Raw genomic sequence first — 18,064 nt, 5'->3', positions numbered from 1 at the left:
ACAACGGTGGGGAGGTTGAAGGAGATTTTAGATTTGGTTACTCAATGTCACTGAAACTATTAAATATGAAGGCATAAATAGTAGATCTGGATGCGGAAACCATAGATCTACCACCATAAATCTCAGATCTATCACCGGAGAACGTAAATCTAGATCGAAACACGTCATATCTAAAAGCCTCATCATTAATAAAGTCGTAGTTATTAATAATGCTCGTCAGATGAGGATGAAGACAGTAAAAAGCTAGGAGGACAACATAAATATAACCTAAAACACATCAACTTTACATCAGTTTTGGAGGTGTTTCGTCGGATATCAGAGAGGAAGATATATATGCAATAAAAGCGACAGAAGCTATAGATATGGTGGTTTCGTAGAATATTGGAGAAAAACAGATGCAAATTTGGTGTTAGGCAGCATGTAAGGTGGTGGTTCATGTATAATGTAAAAATGACATCAGTTGGTCGACGACGACAAGCCTAAGTGGTAGTAGAGCACATCAGTAAGAGTGATCATGGCGGTGGCGGTGTCATTGGCGGTGGCAACGATGGCTGTAAGAGGTGGCTGTCGGTGGTAGAAGGAAGGAGGGAAGATAGACTTAGTTTCATCTTTGCACATTATGAAAAAAAATGATAGGTATGTGTTAGATTTCGTTTTTAGATATGATATACTTGTTTATAAAACTAGGCTAAAAGATGGTTTTATTTATGATAATGTCACTCATTTTTTAGTAATTGATTGACAGAAATGCCCTTTTATACGATATATATATATATATATATATATATATATATATATATATATATATATATATATATATATATATATATATATATATATATATATATATATATATATATATATATATTAAAAAATGATATCTATTGATTACTTAAAATTAGTGTTTCTTATGGTTCTTAACTTTTACTAATTCTTATTTTATCTTTTACATATATATATATATATATATATATATATATATATATATATATATAGAGAGAGAGAGAGAGAGAGAGAGAGGACCATTTGAGAGCTCAAAGTTTCCCGAGAACCTGAGAACCAAATGAGTACCGTTAGATCAAACTAATTGAAGGATAGGATGCTTTGCGGCATTTTTGTAAATACCTAGTTGAAAAAATACACGGGGGAATCTTTTCGAAATCAATCAGGGACACTTTAGGGATATCATTATCCATACCCCTTTATTAGATTGAATCGCGTCACCCTACCCTCTCTCTCCTCATATCGTCTCTCTCTTCCTTTCATCCCACCCCGACCATCCACACTCTCTAAACTCTAAGTCGACGATTATAAATAAAAGAAACAACATATTGAAAATATGATTTGGATCGACAAATTGATCGGAAGTATTGTTATGCAATTGATAGGTGATGAAGAAGCTGTTGAAATCGATGATAGATCAAGAAGTGTTGTAATGCAATCGAGAGATGATGATGAAACTATTGAAATTTATGAGTTTTGCACCTGTGTTGTTTTTATGAGAATGTGTCACGATCCTGGAGTATTACCAATTTCAATTACATCTAATCTGATGTGGAGGATTTCCTAATTCAATCACTCCACGCTCCTTTATTGGATGTCTATCTTCTTCCTCCGGTCGTCGTGCATTCATCATGTGGATCTCCATATCTCTCCTACATCGATCCGGTTTGATAACCAGTTCTTCTATTTCCTCCACATTAAATGCTTGTAAGAGTTTATCTTAAATTTGTATATGTTTTCAACTTTTTCTGTTTCAAATCAGATTTTAGTTAATTTAGCTTGTATTTTTCTTAGCTAAGGTATTTGTTTATTGATTTATGATTTCAATTTGTTTTGAGTTTTTGATCTCATTAAGGTATGTGTTCATGAGTCTATTATAGAATATATTGCCATGTATTAAAGTGAACCAGAAGTTATTTCTTGACAATATTGTTATTCTAATTTCTAAATCTAATGAACGACTAAAGATGTCAACTATTCAAAATGTGTTATGTAATCAGACTATTCTTGTTTCCTTTTTCAGTTTCTTTTCATCTACAAGGGTAAAAAATCTAGTCAACGATGTCAAGGCAACTTCAAATTCCACCTCGGTGGCCAATCTCAAAGACAAATTTGCCAAATTATGATCCTAGCAATCAGTCATGGCTGCAGGAAACTGTATCAAAAAGCTTGGTTTTGGGAGAACAACTAGGCCAGCTAGATGATCTGTTAGGTGATTATGAACCAGGTTTAAAATTGAAGTCTGATCATAGGGCATCTAGTGATTCTGGAACTGTTTTGGATGGACTAGTTGAGTTTGAAAAAGATGATAAAAATGGAAGTCCTTCTTTTTCTTCTTGTTCATTGGAGCCTGGTTGCATATATAAACCTATCTCACCTAGGAGCAAGGACAAGGTATCATCCATTCAAGAAACTGATGAACTTAGTATGTAGGCTAAACAATTTAAAAGGTTAGAATCATTACTTTGTGAATTCTTTTTTTATTATCATAGCAAATTATTTAAACTGTTAAGCTAAGTTTCTGGTAAAGATTCTTTTAGGCACTCTACGTAAAGGTCACGAGTACATAAACTCCTGTATATAGCATAACTAGAAAGAATTGTTACAAAAATTCAGGTAAAAGTAAAACCAACATTTATACTCTATTTTCTTACAATGTTTTTATATTTATCTTATAATATGTTATGATGCAGAATATTATGTCAGAATTGGGTATTAGAGTTGATTATCTTGTAAAACAACATGTCTATTTGTCAGTGGAGAACAAGCAACTAAAGCATAATTTTTCCAGAGTGCAACAAAAGAAATTTCCCATGGAACATAAGTTGTTCATCTTTCATAATTCATGTTTCATCAATTCATCCTTCATATTTTGTTATGTACATTTTTTCCACATATCATGTACAATTTGACTTCTGTTCAGTGGAATTTCCATTCTTTCATATTCTAAAGCAAAAAAAATCTACACATTTCGAATTTGGTTTTGAGTCCTCACGTTTATAGTTGTTAGTGGCACTATGTACATTCATATTATTACTTTTTACTCTACTATACGGGATGACCCAAACTACCATTTTCGTGAGGTATTTATTATTTAACTTGTGTTTTATTTACTTTATTTGTTACTAAATAATCATCTAAATATTTAAAAATACAATCAAATTGAGTATTAATTTCACTCATATGGTTGAAATTTTATTACACAATTTCAGGGTTCAAGTGATGCAACATTGCCTCGCCCAAATAATCTTCTTGAAGTTTTTGTAATTAGTAAGTTTTATTGAAACATCCCAAAAATACGATTCAAAAATTTTATTTTTAAATCATTAATAAAACCATAAAAACTGTCATCATATAAAAATCATAAACCATGTATCTAAAAAATATAATAACAACTGTCAACGTATCAAAATCTCATACCAAACATCAGAGTGAAATATCCCATGCTAAAAGCGGTGGTGTGTACCATGCAGTCATCCCGAGCTCTTCACCTTGCTACCGGAAGTACTTAAAACCAAAACTGAAAACTATAAGCACGAAGCTTAGTGAGTCTCCCCAAACTACCACATACCATACACATAATAACATACTTTGGTTCTTTCCCACTGCATCAGGCCTCGCCCGACATCAGACGAGTCCGACATCGGGCCCCGCTCGGCATTGGAATGAAGTCCGACATCGGGCCCTACCCAGCATCGAACTAAAGTCCAGTATACATATAACATAAAAACAAGCATAACACATCAACATATAAAACTTCCTCAGGCTTGCCCCGACATCGGACTGAAGTCTGGAACACATTACACATGACATATAAGCTAAACCTTCATTGTTTTGGCCCCAACATCAGACCGAAGTCCAGAACATATAACACATAAAATGTAAACTAAACCTTCATCGGGATTGCCCCAGCATCGGACCGGAATCCGGAACACATAAGCAAGTACATGCAAGAATACAAACATTCCTCGGGCTTGCCCGACATCGAACCGAAGTCCGACATATACTGACATACATAAACGGGACAACATTGGTGCCTTCGACCCGTTCCTACTAGAGGAAAACTCACCTCTCAAACTGGTTGTTGATATCTTAAGTGACGAATCTTTGATGGTTGCTCCAACGACTTACTGACTATAAATTCACAAGAATATTAATCAAAAACTGGAAATCCTTCCAAGGGTAAAATGACCATTTTACCCCTGGTCACAGTCAACGCTCTGGTCAAAGTCAACATTTTGGGTTGACCAACTCGCCGAGTCAACCTATCGACTCACTGAGATCTTTATCTCAGAAATCCTGGAATCGTGACCCAACTCGCCGAGTTGTTTTTCCGACTCGTCAAGTCCTAACGACCTACTCATAGTCGCGACTTAGCGAATCAACCCGTCGAGTCCATCTACAGAATCACCGAGTTCTACATTAACTAGAATCGGACAACACGACCCGACTCGCCGAGTTCCCATATGGACGCGATGAGTCCCTTGTTTGGCCATCTTAACAAATTAAGCCCCTATTCTCTAGATCCAAAGTCCATACTTCGTTTGTTCACTGGAAATGATTTTTTTAAGGGTAAGGTTTCCAAATTTACCCGTGGATATCCCTTCTTAAAGGATTTAGCTAAAACCCTAATTCTTTTAGGACATAGATACTTGTTCGAAAAGCCTTAATATCCCAAAAAGCATAAAAACCTAGATCTAGGTCCTAGATACCAGTTAAACATGTAAAGTCTCGAGCTTGCTTCCATGCATGGCCTTTTGGGCTCAAAAAGCCATAATAACGTCCTTAGAGTTTGCATAGGGGTTCTAATGACTTAAAGTTTGAACCTTTATGCCATACCAGCCCTTTAAGGTCTTAGATCTGGAAGATTGCCCTCTTGGGTCGATCCTTCTCCAAAAGCTATCATTCTTTAACCAAATTCCCACATGAAGAGAACATAAGGAGATCTAATGAACTATTAGCCAAGATAGAAGCTTGATTACTAGAAAATGTAGCAAATGGAGTGTATTTCCTGGATCTACTCTTCCCCTCTTGAGCCCTCTATCTTCTTCTTCTTCTATAAGCTTCAAAAGTACACCAAGATCACTCAAAATGCCTCACACTCTCAAAGAAAACTCTAAGGTTTCGTGGGTTGGGATTTGGGATAATGAGGCTGGAAATGAGGCCAAGGGGTGTGGGTTAAGGAGCTTAAATAGGGTGCAAAACGCCGAATTTAGGGTTCACTCTGGCCAAGCTACTCGTCGAGTAGATAAATCAAACCCCATGCATAATCTTCCCTTTACTTGACGAGTTAGGGCCACCAACTCGTCGAATCCCTCTTTCAAAATAAATAAATAAATGAGTTAAATTCGTACTAGGAACCAGGCGTTACAATTGTCCCCCACTTGTCTTAGACTTCGTCTTCAAAGTTTGCTTTGTTTGAAAGCAACTCCGGGTAGTGCTCCCTCAAAACCCTTGTGGTGCCGCCGCTGCACCTTCACTAACTGAACAACCTAGTTCCTCAAGGTTTTCGTCTTGCGATGCAGAATCGCCACTGGTCTCTCATTGTAATTCTGGCTGTCATCCACCTGAATATCCTCTAAGGGTACCATCGTTGAATCATCCACTAAGCACTTCCGCAACTAGGAAACATGGAAAGTATTGTGGATCTTGCTGAGCTCTGCTGGAAGATCCAATCGATATGTCACCTTGCACACTCAGGCTATGACCCTGAAAGGACCAATGTATATGGGACCCAGCTTGCCCCGCTTCTGGAATCTGATGACACCTTTCTAAGGCAACACCTTCAGGAGGACCATATCACTTATCTAAAACTCCAAGTCTAAATGCCACTTGTCAGCGTAACTCTTCTGCCGACTCTGGGTAGTTTGGAGCCTGCTCCGGACTTGCTGGATCCGCTATGTAGTCTTGATTACTACCTCAGTACTCCCCATGAATCTCTGACCGACCTCGCCCCAACTGACTGGGATCCTACACTTCCTCCCGTAGAGCATCTTGAAGGGAGGTCGGTCTATACCGGCATGGCATCGTCCTCTCGCTCTGTCCGTCTGTCTGGGGGTGGAAAGTGGTGCTGAAATGGAGACGAGTACCCATCTCATCATGGAAGCGCTTCCAGAACCTGGAAGTAAAATAGACATCTCGATCTGATACTACCAAAACAGGCACTCCATGACGTGCCACTATTTCACGCACATAAATCTCGACTAGCTTCTCAGCCGATATGCTCTCCTGGATCCGGATAAAGTGGGAAATTTTGGTCAACCGATCCATGATGACCCAAATCGAATTAACTACATGTGCAGTCCTGGGAAGCTTAGTGATGAAATTCATAGTAATGTCCTCCCACTTCCACACAGGAATGTCCAAATACTGCATCTTATCGTGATGCCTCTGGTGCTCTACCTTGACCTTCCTGCAGGTCAGGCATCTCTCAATGTACCAGGCTACGTTTCGCTTTATGCAGGGCCATCAGTAATTGGCTTGAAGATCTCTATACATCTTCATTGCCCCGGAATGGATGGAGAACCTGGACATATGGGCCTTGTCCATCAATATATGTCGTACTTCGCCCCAGTACGGTGCCCAGACCCTCCCATGTAGGGTCAACAATCCACGGTTGTCGTAATCGAAGGAGACCACCTGGCCTATGATCCGCTCGCACTTACGGCGCTCCTCCTTCAGGCCCTCAACCTGCGCCTCTCAGATCTGCTCCAACGAAGTAATCATCATCATCGTTAGATAGATGTCTCGAATCGGGGTTGCTACCGTCTTGTGGCTCAGGGCATCAACCACAACATTAGCCTTACCCAGATGGTAGAGGATCTCACAATCATAGTCCTTCACCATATCTAACCACTGACGTTGCCTCATCTTTAGATTCGACTGATCCATGAGGTGCCTCAAAATCTTGTGGTCCGTGTATATGGTACAACGGACCCTATAGAGGTAATACTGCCAAATATTGAGGGCAAAAACCACGAACCCCAACTCTAAATCATGTGTTAGATAGTTAGCCTTGTGAGGCTTAACCTGCCTTGAAGCATCAGCTATCACGTGACCCCGCTGCATCAAAACCGCACCCATGCCCGTGATAGAAGCGTCACAGTAAACCACGAAGTCATTGACTCCCTATGGCAAAGTCAGGATCGGTGCCTTGCATAATCGTTGTCTGAGAGTCTCAAAGATTTCCAGATGCTCAGACCCCCAGTGAAAGGTCATTGACTTCTAGATTAGTCAGGTCAAAGGAACTCCAATCTTGGAGAAGTCCTGAATAAATCTCTAGTAATAACCCGCTAGACCTAGGAAGATCTGAATCTTAGTTGTAAACCTCGGAATCTCCCACTTCATCATGGCCTCTATCTTGGACGGATCGACCAGAATAGCCTTCTGGTTGACAAGGTGCCCCACAAATTGCACCTTGCGCAACCAGAACTCACACTTACAGAACTTTACGAAAAGTCTCTCCCTCCTCAACGTCTCTAGCACCTTCCTCAGGTGCTCCTCATGCTACTCCTGAGTCTTGGAGTAAACCATGATGTCATAAATGAAGACTATTACAGACCGATCCAACATCGGTCTGCACACGCGGTTCAAGAGCTCCATGAACGCGGTTGGAGCATTGGTGAGCCCAAACGACATCACCAAAAACTCATAATGACCATAGCGAGTCCTAAAAGTTGTCTTCTGCACGTCCTCATCCCTGACTCACATCTAGTGATAATCCAACTGTAGATCAATCTTGGAGAACCAAGATGAGACCTGTAGCTGGTCAAACAAATCATCGATCCTCGAGAGGGGATAATGGTTCTTCACCGTTATCTTATTCAACTCCCAGTAGTCTATATACATGCGATGTGACCCATCCTTCTTCTTCATAAAAAGGATCGGGGCTCCCCATGGAGAACTACCCGACCTGATAAATCCCTTATCTACCGATACATCATCAGTAGTCGTCGTACCCTTATCCCGGGTATCCATGACATAAGCGACGTAACCCGCGCAACCCTGCTGGAGATAGCACCTTGCCCTCACTGCTAAACATAGGGTCAATCCACCTTGTGGCCTCTCGCCCTGAATCACTATCCCTCCCCTACTATGAGTGCAAACCATCACTAGCTGTTGTTCGTAGTCAATCACTGCCCCATTGGGGCTCAACCAATCCATACCCACTATAACCTTATTTCCTCGCAGGGAATAGGAACCAGATCCACTGAAAATTGCTCATCAAATAACTGTAGTGTACATCCTCTATGAACCCTTACAACCCTGATGGTCCTGTCATCTACTATCTCAACATCCAATGGGCAATCCAGCTCCCCTGGAGCTCCTACGAATCGCTTGATGAGCGCGAACGACAAAAAAGATCGGGTGGCACCGGAATCAACAGTACCATAGCTAATATATCGTTCTCTAAGAACAACCCTATAATAATACATATAAACATAAGCAATAATCAATATCAATAAAGAGATAAGGGAATGATACATACCCTTCAATCACGTCGGGATCTGCTCGTGCCTCCTCGGTGTTCAACTGAAAGGACCTGATCTTTGGCGCCTCACCCTAGCCCTGACGGTCGTCTGTAATCCTCAAGGTAGCAGAGGTGGGTGCTACCACCAGCCCTGCAGCTGCTAAACTCGGGCACTAGTACTGCTTGTGCCCCCTCTGATTGCACTGGAAGTAAATCAGATCTGATACTGTCGTGGTGGTGGTAGTAGCTGTATAATCTCTGCTCATATACCCAGTTCGGTTGCACTTAAAGCAGCTTGAACTCCCTGCCATGCACGCCCCATCGTACATCCTGCCGTATTTGCCACAACGTTTGCGGCCCTGTTGGCTCCTAGGTCTATGGTCTGATACCTTGGGCTTCTTACCCGAACTCCTTGACTTAACCCCCTTGGGTTTCCTCTTCCTGTCCATCTCCAAATCCAACTCTCTCTCTCTCTCTCTCTCTCTCTCTCTCTCTCTCTCTCTTGGTCCCTAGCAATCATGTCCTTCAGCTTCTTATAGTTGGAGTGGCTCACAAACTGGCAAATATCACTCTGCAACATCTCATGATATCGGGCATTTTTCATCTCCTCATCTCCCACATACTGCGAAATGAGAAGGGCCCTCTCCCTGAACATCATGGTGATCTCAGTCACCGTCTCGGTTATCTGCTGGAGATCCTGGAACTTCCTAGCAAGTTGTTGCACCTCTATAACGGGTGCAAACTTGGCCCTGAACCTGGCCGTAAAATCACTCCAAGTCATAGCATCAAGAGCCACATCATCATAAATGGTATGTCCGACCTTCTCCCACCAATCATGTGTCATGTCCTTCAAAGACAGGACGTAAGTTGAACCTTTTCGCCCTCGAGACATCTGCTAGTGCGGAATGCGTTGGCACCATCCGCCAACCATTTTCTGCTTGTAATGGGGTCCCGAGCCCCATGGTAATCGGGAGCTCCAAAAGCTCTGAACCGCCTGAAAGTCAATGTGTGTGACCCCATCATGGTTGCCAACTCAGCACGGAAAGCAGTCAACCTCTCATTTTAAAGCTCTAAAATACCCACCTTGATCATTCCAAAGATCACATGAGTCTGATCCACGATACTACACATGATCTCAGAGGAGATGAACTCCCTAGTCTGGTCGTCTAGCTGCCTGGCTCCTGAGCCTGAGCCTGAGCCTGATCTCTCACCGGTGCCTGAACTGCTAACTGGTCTAGTGTGTAAAACCACCATTCTAAAAAACACATCATAACAAACATCAGAATACTAATCTATTGTCGAGGGATCACATATACTAAAAGTTCCTTGGATTCATCTCAGCCTTCCTTGACTCGAGTACAGATCCTCTGCTTTTAGTAGTACAGGCCCATACTACCTTCCACATCTATCCGTACTTTTCTCAAGAACTGCCTTGACCTCACCATGTCCCTTCTACTACTAATGCTTCACATGCTACAATCACCCTAGGCCTGCCCTAACGTAATCACCATCCCACTCTCTACCATCAGCTACATAAGAAGTCCCTGCTATCTCCCCCGAACTAGCTCACAAATTTCATTACATATCACTAAGAATAGATCATTCTTTGAATGAGAGATCCTACCCTACAATGGTTGGACTCAAACAAGAGCTGTGGAATAGAGCTAGACCTAACCTTCTGAAATTATTTAGTCCTCTCAATATGTAACTTAACATATTCGTTTACTACTTAGTAAAAAGTTACTAGCACTCCTAAAAGCACAAAGCAACCAGCATTCGAGCATTCAGTAAACATAATCAACCATGTACTAATAAGGCTATCATATTGACTAATATGTACTAGCATGCAGTTCATAAAGCTGATACACATATAAAAGGCATATAAGGCATCCTTCCTAGATCCTTAGTCCTAATTTAGCATGCAGTTCTCATAAAGCGGATAAATAGATAATAACATAAACTTGTATGAGTAATTTAGGAGTACTTACTTGAGCTCGGCTGATTGGATGCACCACACCCTTTTTCTCTTTTTCAAAGTTCTTTTCGCTTTCTAAAATTCTTTTCTTTTCTCGAAATCCTTTTATAAAAATGGTTTTTCTTTTGAAAAATTATATGCCAATTCCTTAGTTTGAGTTCAGGCACACTCGAAAGTGTGTCCGGATCCCTCAAACCAAGGCTCTGATACCAACTTGTAATATCCTAAAAATACGGTCCAAATAACTTGTTTTTAAATCATTAATAAAACCATAAATATCGTCATCATACAAAAATCATAAAACATGTATCTCAAAAATATCATAACAATTATCGATGTATCAAAATCTCATATCAAATATCATAGTGAAATATCGCAAGCTAAAAGCGGTGGTGTGTGCCATGCAGTCATCCTGAGCTCTTCCCCTTGTTGGGTATTTAGTCTTGCCTCATGGGCTCATTTTTATATATCGTGATTTTAGATTAGGGTTACGTTATTTATAGTACATGCATGTATGCCTTAGAAACTACGGTCATTATTATTGTCATTATTGCTTTGTAACCCTAAACACCTCTACAGTCAAAGTTCTTAATCGAGCTCTTCTGAGATGTTAAAGTTTAATCATTCGACACCAGTTAAACCATTCCAGTCTTCTTTATTGTGTTACCTATTACGTTTTCATTCTTTATTCTATTTGAATCTATTGATCTTTAAGGAATATAATTCCAACAATTGGTATCAGAGCAGGATATTGTGTTACTCATACGCATTCCTTCTGTGTGAAGAATTCTTTTGGGTATCCTCTTTTGTTAAATATATTAAATTCGTCTTCTTCTTGTTGATGGTATTTCTAGTGGCTGATAAAACCCTAATCTCAAGTTTACAAGTCTGATTCTAGCAGATACAAGGGATAAGCTCATCATGTCACATGAAGATTCTCAAACCAATCCCATTAACATCTCAAACAACATTGGATCCACTACAAGGGTTCTTATTCTCTACACCCAAGACTACGAAGTATAGGTGCATCACTTTGAAGATTAGATTATTGGATCTGAAGATAATGGTTATCTCGTCTGGGAAGCTATCATGGTCGGTGCATTTTTTCATGCTGGAACAAACCGGACAGTGAAGACTCAAAAAGAGTCTAATCAGGTTTTGGTGGACGTAGATAAGATACCACAAGACGAAAAATATAAGTTGTTGTGTAATCTCAAAGCCTTGAGGGTGATCAGATTTGCTTTACAAGCCAATACTTTCCATCTGGTCAATTCATGCACTACCGCTAAAGAGATATGGCACAGGCTGAAAGAACTATATTCAACTGACGAGGATCTAGAGCATTTGATCCAAACCCTATTGCTCTCTGATTTTGGAGCATTTTCACAACAACCTGAAGAGACACTACTTCAGACGTTTGATCATTACAATCATCTGCTGAGAAAAATGATGAAGCATGGTATTGAAAGGAAGGAGATCAAATAGAAAGTAACATTCTTGAATGGTTTGAGAGCTGAGTGGATGGCACTGGTCTCAACAGTTAAGGCTCATGAACAATTTAAATCATACTCGCTAGGGAAACTGATGGGTATCCTAAAATCACATGAAAGCACAGTTACTAAAGAAGTGAAGGTTGTGTCAGGTGTAGGTTCCCTGGCTCTGCTTTCAAATAACAAAAATGTTTTTGAAGAACAAGAAGAAGAATATAACATGTCAGAATTTGATCTAACCAATGTGGAGTCGCATTAATGGGGTCAAACCCAAAGAAGTTTGCTCGAAAGAAGTTTCCAGCCAATAAGAACCGAAACTGGCAAGGAAGCTATAGTTATGAAAAGGTGAAGGAAGAGACAAAGAGCAATTCTCAAAAGGAAGATGAAAAGAAAGAAAACAAGCTTATAGGAGATTCAGGGTATGATTATAACTATTGTAATGGAAAGAACCACTTTCCCAAGGACTGTATGTTGAGAAAGATGGCTGAGAAAAGGGATGGTGAAGATGATGAAGCTTATTACATGCGAAAGTTGGATGAAATAAAGAAAAAGAAGGCAACTAATGTTTCAATGAATGCCCTGATTGTGCAGGAAGATGTGGATGAAGATGAGTTCAGTGGCGTTGAAGTCTGGTCAACCGATTCTGAGGATGAAGAAGTGAGAAAACCCTCACATGGAAGAGCATACGTGGCAAGAGAGGAGGCTACCAATTCGGCTGGGAAATGTCTAATGGTTATTGCTGGAAGATCATCAGAGATGAGTATAAGGAGCCAAACCTGACTGAGGATAAGTGTTTTGCATCCAAGCCCGTGAGTGAAAGGATCAGCGACTGCAACCGGTTGATAAAAAAGGTACAAATGATCCTTCAATCACTTAAAGATCCTGTTACTAATTATGAAGAAGAACTAAACAAACTAAAATTTAAATTTTCCAACTTAAGTGGTAGTCTCATACAAACTCGCCTAGGGAATTCTAACCTAATTGACCAACTCAACAGAGAATCTTCCCAGAGTGAGGAAAGGAGGGCATGGATACAGTTGAATGAGCAGGAGTTAGTTAGAACTAGGGATGAGATTATTTATTTACAATGAGACATCTTAAAGTTTTTGAAACAATGAAATGTTTTTGTTTGATTTCAAAACGCTTATATACCAATATAACTCAGCTACACTTAGATTGTGAAATAGGGAAATAGATTCATAAGGCGATTTTACCCTTCCTTGAATTTAAGGAGGATGAAGTCATTACTGAATGTGAATCATTAATGTCCTCAGATGAGATTTCGGTCACTTACAAATATGGACTAGACAAGATTGAGACCTTTATTGACTCCAAGGAGCACAAATGTATGCTTAAAAATCTTTTGGATGAAAATGATAGGTTTAAAATTAAGTCCGAGACCATACAAACATTTGACTCGTCAAATGCCAAATTATGTTCAGAACATAAAATAAATGTAGAAAACGCATCTGAATTTGATAAGGAAAGTGAGATGAGTGATATCTCAATGGATGATGTGGTTGATTGTTCTAAGTTTTTAAAGAGCGAAACCGAGACTCAAAAACCACTCATATCTGAAAACTCGGTTGAGTATGGTCGCTTATCTAATGACAAATCAAAGAAACTTAAAGAGAAAGCAATGGTCTATCAAAAGGTTCAAACGGTGCAAAATCAAGTGTACGCTGTTAAAGGTGTCACCGAAAAACAAACAACAGAATTCAAAATTTTGGTTGACACAGACAATGCTGAATGGTGCGACAATTACTTCTGGTCCGCCCCTATCGATAATGCAGACGAAACCATCGGCTTATCAGAGCGAACATCGTGGAGGGTAAGGGGAAGGTATGTTGCTGAACCCATCAACAAACCCTCAAGTTTTGATAAACCAAGCTCAAGTGGAACAAAAGAGATACCAGAAGAATCAAAGAAAGCATCCAATGTAACCACCAAGACAACCGAAACTCACAAGGAGAAGCCAAAGTGAAGCTTCAATATTCATAAATCTCAAAAGCAGTTGGCTGAACAGAAACGAGAGAGAAATCAGAGATACATGAATAATATGCATGAACGGAAACGATTTTGGCAGTCTCAAAACTCTAACTATGTTCCTTCCAAGAAAGAAACAAATGTCAAAGGAAATGACATGTCAAAGAACAACCGACAGTTCAGTTTCGGTCCAAACTCTTACTATTCTCGGAACCGAAAGCCCAGTCCCAGTCCCAATTTATCACAGAATCGAACGTCTAGTCTCGGTTCCAATCCCAAATCTGAGAACCGAGCATCTTTTTGTGTATAATGGTTAACGTGAATTACTTTGGTTCACACCATAACAACTTTCTATCATTTGAATTACATGTGATTCACATGTAAATCACATTTAATTCGCGTGTAATCAGATATGAATTATATGTGATCACATGTAAATCACATACAATTCACATGTAAATCACAAGTAAATCACATATGAATTACAAGTAATTCACATGTAAATCACAAGTGAATCACATATGAATTACAAATGAATCACATATGAATTACAAGTGAATCACATATGAGTTACATGAAAATGCATTAAAATTTAGTACATTTTTTATTTTTATATTTTATTTTGTATCGAATAAAATATTTGTACTATTATGGTTATTGATTAGTAAATCAAAAAGAGTATTTTTTTTTTTTTAGTTTTACTTACAAATATTATAGTATAAGAAATATGCATATATGCACTTGAAAAAAATATGCATATATATACCTAAAATATGGATTTTTTGGTTAAAAAATTATAGTCTTTTTCTGTTTAAATATTCAAGTTTTTATATTTATTTTTATTTTTTACTGATTTTTAAAAAAAATATGTATTTAAAACATTGCAGTTATTTAAAAAAAAAAGTCTATTTTTTTAAATTCATTTTTTCTGAAAAAAAAAAAATAAAAAAAAAGTATGTTATCTTTTAGACCGTTTTATTAATATTTTCAGTAACACAATAAATTTAACATTAAATGATATTGGTAAGATGATGATCATACCCTTAATGATTTAATTTTGATCTAACGTTTCACCTTTAGTTTTCGGGCTCTCTGGAAACTATGAGTTCTCAATACCAACAATAAATCTTCTCTAATAAATAAAGATCTTTTTGTCATATGTCATACTCTCATTCATTTTGTCATATGTAATTTTGTGGTAATTTTAAATTAATTTTTATTCCACATGTCATTTTATGATTTTTCCATTTTATTAAATTCCACATAATATTAAATGTACTAATAAATGCATATCAATAAACTTTCTTTATATTCAAAATTATCAAGTTAAAGTTTTATTAATTTCTTTTATTTTCTTATATAAATTATTTGTTTTTAAAAGATAAAAAACACTTATAATTTTTATAATTCAATATTTTTTTCAATTTTCTTATAAATTCAAACTACTTAAATGTTTAGAATTTTATATTTAATTTGTTTTAAATAAACTCATATAATACATTAGTCTCACCTAGTATTTTAAATAAACTCATATATTCGCATCTAGTTTACTTTGATATAATAATTGTATTTGTTAAACAAGTCCACGATGTACATTTTTACATACTTCGAAAACCGACAATCATAATCTCCAATTGTGAAATCGAATGATGGTTTATATATAATTAATAAAGAAATATTTTAAAAGGTCTAAATTAATTTTTGTTCCGGTAATTATTATTTCGAAGCAAGATTAATCATTCTATAAATAGATTTAATGAAACCATATCAGGCCCGACCCAAGATTTTTTAGAGTGACCGGCTGCACTGGACCTAAAATAATTATGACCCATTTAAAAGAATTAGCGGAATGATTAGCATAATTCGATTCCAGTTATGCCTTTTTTTATTAAAATTTTATCTTAATTAACTAATCTTTTTTTCTCCATTGAACATATAAATACATTAGGGCTGAAGTTTAGCATTTTTATCATTTTTTTTCCACAGGCCCCTACATTATTAGGGTCGGCTACGGACCATATTAAAGGTTAAAAGGATATCTGGGATAATGGGTGGCCGATGGCTCTTTGATTTTGGGAGAGTAATGGTAATACTTTTCAATTACCATTACAAAAACCACGTGAACATATGAGAATTTAGATACACCACGTAATTGACCGAACTAGATATCCTATATTATATATATTATAACAAAGTGACATGCATCTATCTTATATCTCTCCACATAAACCAAAAAACAACACTCACCATGGTTAAAGCAATTAGAGTTCATGAAAACGGTGGCCCAGAGGTCATCAATCACCTTCTTTACTTGTTTCTCTCATTTTTTGAAACGTGACTAATGGTGTTGATATCTTTTACAGGTGTTAAAATGGGAAGATGTTGAAGTCCGAGACCCAAAAGAGGGGGAAATCAGGTTAAAGCAGAAGGCAATTGGTCTAAACTACCTAGACGTGTATATGCGTGAAGGTCGATACAATTTATCTCCACCTTTGCCATATACTCCAGGTATGGAAGGAGCAGGTGTTGTAACCGCAGTCGGTGCCGGAGTAACCAGCTGCAAAGTTGGAGATGTTGTGGCTTACGCTAGCCCAGATGTGGGCTCTTACGCCCAAGAGAGAATACTTCCGGCAAGTTTAGCGGTGCATGTTCCTTCTTCTGTTGATGTCGTTGAAGCAGCTGCGGTCATCTTTAAGGGACTCACTGCACATTTATTGATCCATAAAGCCTTTAAGGTGACACAGATCTTAATTTATTAAGTCTCTAATGAATATATGATGCGGTTGTACGTAATAAAACAATGATTTCCATAGGTTGAACGTGGACATACAATCCTTTTACATGCTGCGGCAGGTGGAGTCGGATGTTTGGTTTCTCAATGGGCAAGTGCAATTGGAGCCACGGTCATTGGAACAGTGTCGACCAATGAGAAGGCTGTGCAGGCCAAAGAAGATGGTTGTCGCCATGTCATTCTTTACAAAGATGAGAACATTGTTGATCGTGTTATGGAGATAACATCCGGCAAAGGAGTTGATGTAGTCTACGACTCCGTCGGGAAAGACACGTTTAATGTAAGAAATTAATACAGTATCTTGCTTAAAGAAACGACGACAATTTGACAACCCTGTGTGTTTTAAAATGAAGGAATCACTATCTTGCTTAAAGAAACGTGGATACATGGTGATCTTCGGGATGGCATCAGGTGAACCAGACCCGATACGTGTTGTTCAAATGGCATCGAAATCCATTTACTATATGTTTTCATCACTCAGGAATGAAGATGATCAAGAGTGGCTGCATGTAGCTGCTGATGAGTTGTTTTCTAAAATTGCAAAAGGAATGTTGAGGGTTCGTGTTAATCATAAGTATCCTCTGTCTCATGCAAGCGTAGCTCATACTGCTATGGAGAGTCGAAAAACAACGGGGTCGGTTGTTTTGATCCCAGACGAGGAGTGATGTCATGTTTTATGCCTACGCATCTTTCTTGTTTCAATTCCGTCCCAATAAATAATAATTTTCTTATTTTTGTTAAACTTGAAAACCTCCCTTTTGGAGCAGTGTTAAAGTGGATACAGTACGTGTACGTGATAATAAAAGTATGCTGTGTTTCTTTGAATTGTATTTGATTTTACTAAATATGTAAGTGGGACTGGTAGGGATAACATGTAAGATCATTTGGAACGTATGTCTGAAAGTCATTCTTTACCACAACTTTCAGAAAATGGTTTCTAAATTACACGGTAAAAAACTCACCATCTAACAACGATTACCTTGTACTGTATAAAGATAAAAACTTGATATAATGCAAAAGATAAAAAATATCGACTAAAACTCTCTCTATATTACGTTATTACAACTAATGAATACAAACACAAACTGTGTATCAATAATGAAATAAAAAAAAATAGAAAATATTGAGATAACAAAACCCTTGCGCTGATGTAAATAAATTTATATTCTATTTAATTTATAGGAATTATTTTTGACTTTGCCCCTCAGAGTCTCCCTACATCTTCAAGAATTCTCTTTTGACAATGGAGTCACTCAAGTTTAAAGCAACAAAGTTTTCATTTTTAGAGAATCTGGTTATAGATTTAGTCCCTACGGTAAACATAATAATTTTGAACCACATATAAATTG

The 18,064-nt window shown here is 38.1% G+C and overlaps 1 protein-coding gene across 1 annotated transcript; it reads left to right on the top strand.

Moving 5' to 3' along the window:
- Positions 1-16,153: 16,153 nt before the first annotated feature.
- LOC145012343 (uncharacterized) lies at positions 16,154-17,488 on the top strand. Its single transcript, XM_078971139.1, has 4 exons — positions 16,154-16,214; positions 16,288-16,659; positions 16,738-16,995; positions 17,069-17,488. Exons 1-4 carry the CDS (start codon positions 16,173-16,175, stop codon positions 17,378-17,380), a joined length of 984 nt encoding a protein of 327 aa, XP_078827265.1. The 5' UTR covers positions 16,154-16,172; the 3' UTR covers positions 17,381-17,488.
- Positions 17,489-18,064: the final 576 nt, after the last annotated feature.

Source organism: Lactuca saligna, chromosome 8 (genome assembly GCF_052625555.1).
Source record: "Lactuca saligna cultivar CGN05327 chromosome 8, ASM5262555v1, whole genome shotgun sequence".
Classification (NCBI taxonomy): domain Eukaryota; kingdom Viridiplantae; phylum Streptophyta; class Magnoliopsida; order Asterales; family Asteraceae; genus Lactuca; species Lactuca saligna.
The sequence above is the reverse complement of the archived record's forward strand: the minus strand, read 5'-3'. Positions and strand labels throughout refer to the sequence as shown.